We start from the raw sequence: 4,302 nt of genomic DNA, 5'->3' as shown, positions 1-4,302 counted from the left end.
CTAAGCATGTTGAAAAAGGTTTCATGAATTATAGATGTCGGAAACTAGTCAAACTTAATTTGGTCAAAAGTGGTAACGGTCGCACTGCGGTTGACCGTGGTGGCGACCGTGCAACTTGTTTTCACAAAACTGCGTTGCAATTCAGTTTAAGGTTCTATGGCTGGCTATGCGGTCGACCGTACCTTTGACCGTGTATTTTGCTGATCTTTAATTCTATTCTTTAAGCTATGTTTGACTTGGTCATTTGCAAGATAAAGTATAAATTAGTGACCTTGCGTGTTTTATGTTAAGATGTCGGTCATCACCTATGCATATGTATGTGTCATCATCAAAACATATTCTTTGGTTAATCATTATACTTAACTTTGTCGTTTAGTTCATTAACCAACATTCAATCAACATATTTGTCCTGATATGTCACTATTATGTTTGGATCTTTCCCGAATGTCTTCATGAAACATTTAAGAAGCCATGTGTAACTCTCGGCTGTTTCATCCCTGATCAATCCCGCAACAGTAGTGACACACCTATGGTGGTTTTCTATGCCAGTAAATGGTACAAACTTCAGGTTGTACCTGTCAATATAAAGATAATGTTAGAAACTCTAATAAGCCAAATAACATGTCAATGACATGCGATTAGAAACTGTAATGAGCCAAATAACTTGTCAATCACATGTGATTAGAAACTTTAATGAGTCAAGAAAATATGTCAATCACATGTGATTAGAAACCCAAATGTTCCAGAAAACATGTCAATCACATGTGATTAGAAACTGTAGTGAGCCAGAAAACACACATGTTCATTATGTACGTTGCATCAAATGAGATAATGTCACTAAACTCCTTGTAGTTGCATTTTGCAACTTCATCGGCCGAGAAAATGGAATGTTGTTGACTTTTTTCAAGCTTGTACTCAAATGAAAAACCAGGAACATATTTCTTCCGTTGTTCCATTTTGTTAACGAGCACCCGAGAATCACTTGCATTGATAAAAACATTCAAATCTCGTTTCCAATTTCTGAAATCAGTTACAGTCCCATGAACATTTTTCTCAGACCCTTTCATATTGCTATAAACTTCGTATGCCTTTGTTGGACCAATATTTGACACTGACGAATGGTATACAAACAACTGCTCTGCATATTTCATCTATCTTTCCGTTTTACTTAAATATCGGTACTCTAGGGGTAGCAACTCATGATTATGTTGTTCTTGAAGGTCAGACAGTATGAACGTATCAGTTCCATACACCAAGTCGAATCTAACCCTAGCCCTACATCCGGTGCATTCCATGTCGCTTTTCCTAATTGGCTTTTTATTATTTTGCAATGTGTCAAAGTTCACTTGCATTGGTGTGTTAGCCCTATTGCACAAGTAATATTTCTGCTTTACTAATCCAAATTTCGAAGTCTTTTGAGTCGACTTTCTTATGTCAAAACATGCATTAAATGTGTATAACCTATACATTTCTTCACACTGTTCAAGTGTTCCATAATTTTTTCCAATAACTGGTAGTAAACTTTCATCGACGATTGGTGCATAATACAATGAACCACCTAGTGTTTCGTTTTTACGCGTTGTAGCTGTTTTTGGTGTATCTAAAGTTGTCCAAAAAAATAGACAATCACATGTGATTTAAATGTTCACTGAATATAACTTAAACAACTAACACATGATCACTGATATGTTACCCTCATTAATTCATATAAAAAAAAAGAGACAGTCACATGTGATTTTAAATGTGATTTAAATGTTCATCACTCAATCATATCTCAAATTACTTCAACAATCACATGTGATTCAATACGAAACAAATTAATCACTTTAAATCACAATAATGTATCATTATAAAATGCAATCACATGTGATTCAATACGAAAAAGTTTACAATCGGTTTGATTTCATCACACGTATAATCACAGGTATTAACATAAAACACAATCACATGTGATCACTAATCACTTTTAATTCACAGTAATGTATTATCATAAAACGCAATCACATGTGATTCAATACGAAACAAAATACATATATGTAGCGTTATCTATAATTTCTTCATCACTGATCTCGTATTCTAGTTCAATTGATTCGTTTCCTGGCTCCATTGCTTCGTATTCTGGTTCCATTAATTAATTGATTGGACAATTTGATTCGCCGGAATGAAACGATCAAGCAATTCGCCGGAGTAACCGAATAGAGTGATATGACGTGATTAATGACGATCGGAGTGAATGAAGTTCGCCGAAAGTTTAGAAGATTACTTGAATGAAGTTCGCCGGAAGTTTTGAAGCAATTGGATTGAATCGCGTAGGGTTTAGGGTTAAATCGTCATCGTCGTTTTCTCAAAGTTTTAGTTACGAGCTTGAGTTTTTATCTGTGTGTGTTTTTGTTTATAATACGTAAAATGACGATAATACCATTCCTTTGTTATTTTCTGTTTTAATCTTGTTCATTGATCTCATTTGATCCAAGGGCTGAAAGTGATCCCTTGAATTTAACCTTTTTTGTGGTTTCTTTGGATTACAACTCATCTACTATTGTTGTTCAATCGTTATAAAAAATATAACTGGTAAAATATAACCGGTAAAAATCGAATTCAGTAAAAATACAAGGCCAAAAAAATATAAAAAAAACCCTGTTTCAAAACCGAAAATATCCAATTCCTGAAAAAATTAACTGAACTGTATCCGAAGAAACTAATTTTTCGCTAATGGAACCGAACCGGTTTTTGTGCACCACTAGTGGCGAATATTTTATTCATGGAAATAAAAAATTTACAAACCCAGTTTTAAAGAGGATAATGCATAGATTTACATACTCGGCCTCTAAATTAAGCAACGTTGGTGTCGGTGCATAATGGAATAAAAGTGTCATTGGCTCATTGCTATATGTTAGTTGGGTTTTTATCATATATATATATATATATATATATATATATATATATATATATATATATATATATATATATATATATATATATATATATATACCCTTCCTAACCATAATAATCACATATTTACCCACATAAACATGATTATATCATATATGTTCATTCTAAACCTTTATATATAACATATTTACCCACTTAACTTAAAAAGAATAATACAGTATTATACATGTACATTTTTTTTTTGAAAAGCAAGCTAATTTTATTGATAAGGAAATGATACAGAGAGGATTACAATACGAGTAACACTAATTTGAGTGAAACTCGAGGACCTATACTAGACATAAAGTAAGAAACTAACAAGATGAATACCCTAATTTCGGAGCATTATTATCAAACTTAACATCAATCGCCAATAACCATGCCATCTTTATCAAAGTTACCAAATCCAGCAGCAATCCATTGAGTCCTAAAATACTTGAACTCGTGTGGTTGCCATTGATCGATTACTTCTTTTCCTGGAGGATTATGTTTATCCAAATAACTTTTTAGTTTCTTTTTTTCTGAATTCCGTAAGTTCCATCTATCATCAAATTTATCATTTATAGATTCTTCAATTATAATCTCATCAGTATTACCATCAGTATTACCCTCATCATCTACTAATACATAAAAAGGATTGTTTGTTTCAATTCTATCTTTAGAATATGTCTTATTATTACCTTCACCATCAATGCCCTTCCCTTTATCTCCTTTCCTCAAAACATTATGATTTTGACTTTTCTGGGACTCCACATTCCAATCTGTTTCCTCCACATTAATATTGTCTTTAATACCATAATTATTCTTAACTGCATTTTGCTTGATACATTTTGCTTCGGTTGACTGCCTTTGACTTTTATTATTATCAAAATTCAACTTCTGAAAAACCCTTCCTTTCTTACCAACAACTTTAAAGCCGTCCTCAACACACTGGTTATTTAAATCAACTGTTTCACCATCATTGTTGATTTTCAAAGCGTCTTTTAACACTTGTGCCGATACTTCATCATACATATATATTCATTAAATCATCACGATAGCAATCTACTTATTTACTTGGTTGACTATCGATTAGGGGTGTTCACAAAACCGTCAAACCGAGAAAACCGGCCGGACCGGACCGATTTATTGGTTCGGTCCAGTTTTCGATATTAGTGGTCCGGTTGCCGGTTTTAAGATCTCCAAACCGCGAAACTCGGTCCGGTTTGCGGTTTCATTAGGCCACCGGCCGGTTAAACCGGACCGGACCGGACTAACCAATACAATGAATGTAGAGTTCTCGATTTATGATTTCAATAGCTATACAGTGGTTTGTTTTACAACAAGTACGAAGTATTACAACAATCCCTAACATATGTATATATATGCTCA

The 4,302-nt window shown here is 33.5% G+C and overlaps 1 protein-coding gene across 1 annotated transcript; it reads right to left on the bottom strand.

The window, feature by feature from the left end:
• Window positions 1-391: 391 nt before the first annotated feature.
• LOC139840795 (protein FAR-RED IMPAIRED RESPONSE 1-like) lies at window positions 392-1,151 on the bottom strand. Its single transcript, XM_071831040.1, has 2 exons — window positions 814-1,151; window positions 392-575 (listed from the first exon to the last, which is right to left on the bottom strand). Exons 1-2 carry the CDS (start codon window positions 1,149-1,151, stop codon window positions 392-394), a joined length of 522 nt encoding a protein of 173 aa, XP_071687141.1.
• Window positions 1,152-4,302: the final 3,151 nt, after the last annotated feature.

This window comes from Rutidosis leptorrhynchoides, chromosome 4, assembly GCF_046630445.1.
Source record: "Rutidosis leptorrhynchoides isolate AG116_Rl617_1_P2 chromosome 4, CSIRO_AGI_Rlap_v1, whole genome shotgun sequence".
Taxonomy (NCBI): domain Eukaryota; kingdom Viridiplantae; phylum Streptophyta; class Magnoliopsida; order Asterales; family Asteraceae; genus Rutidosis; species Rutidosis leptorrhynchoides.
Note: the sequence above shows the minus strand (reverse complement) of the source record. Positions and strands in the feature narration are given on the sequence as shown.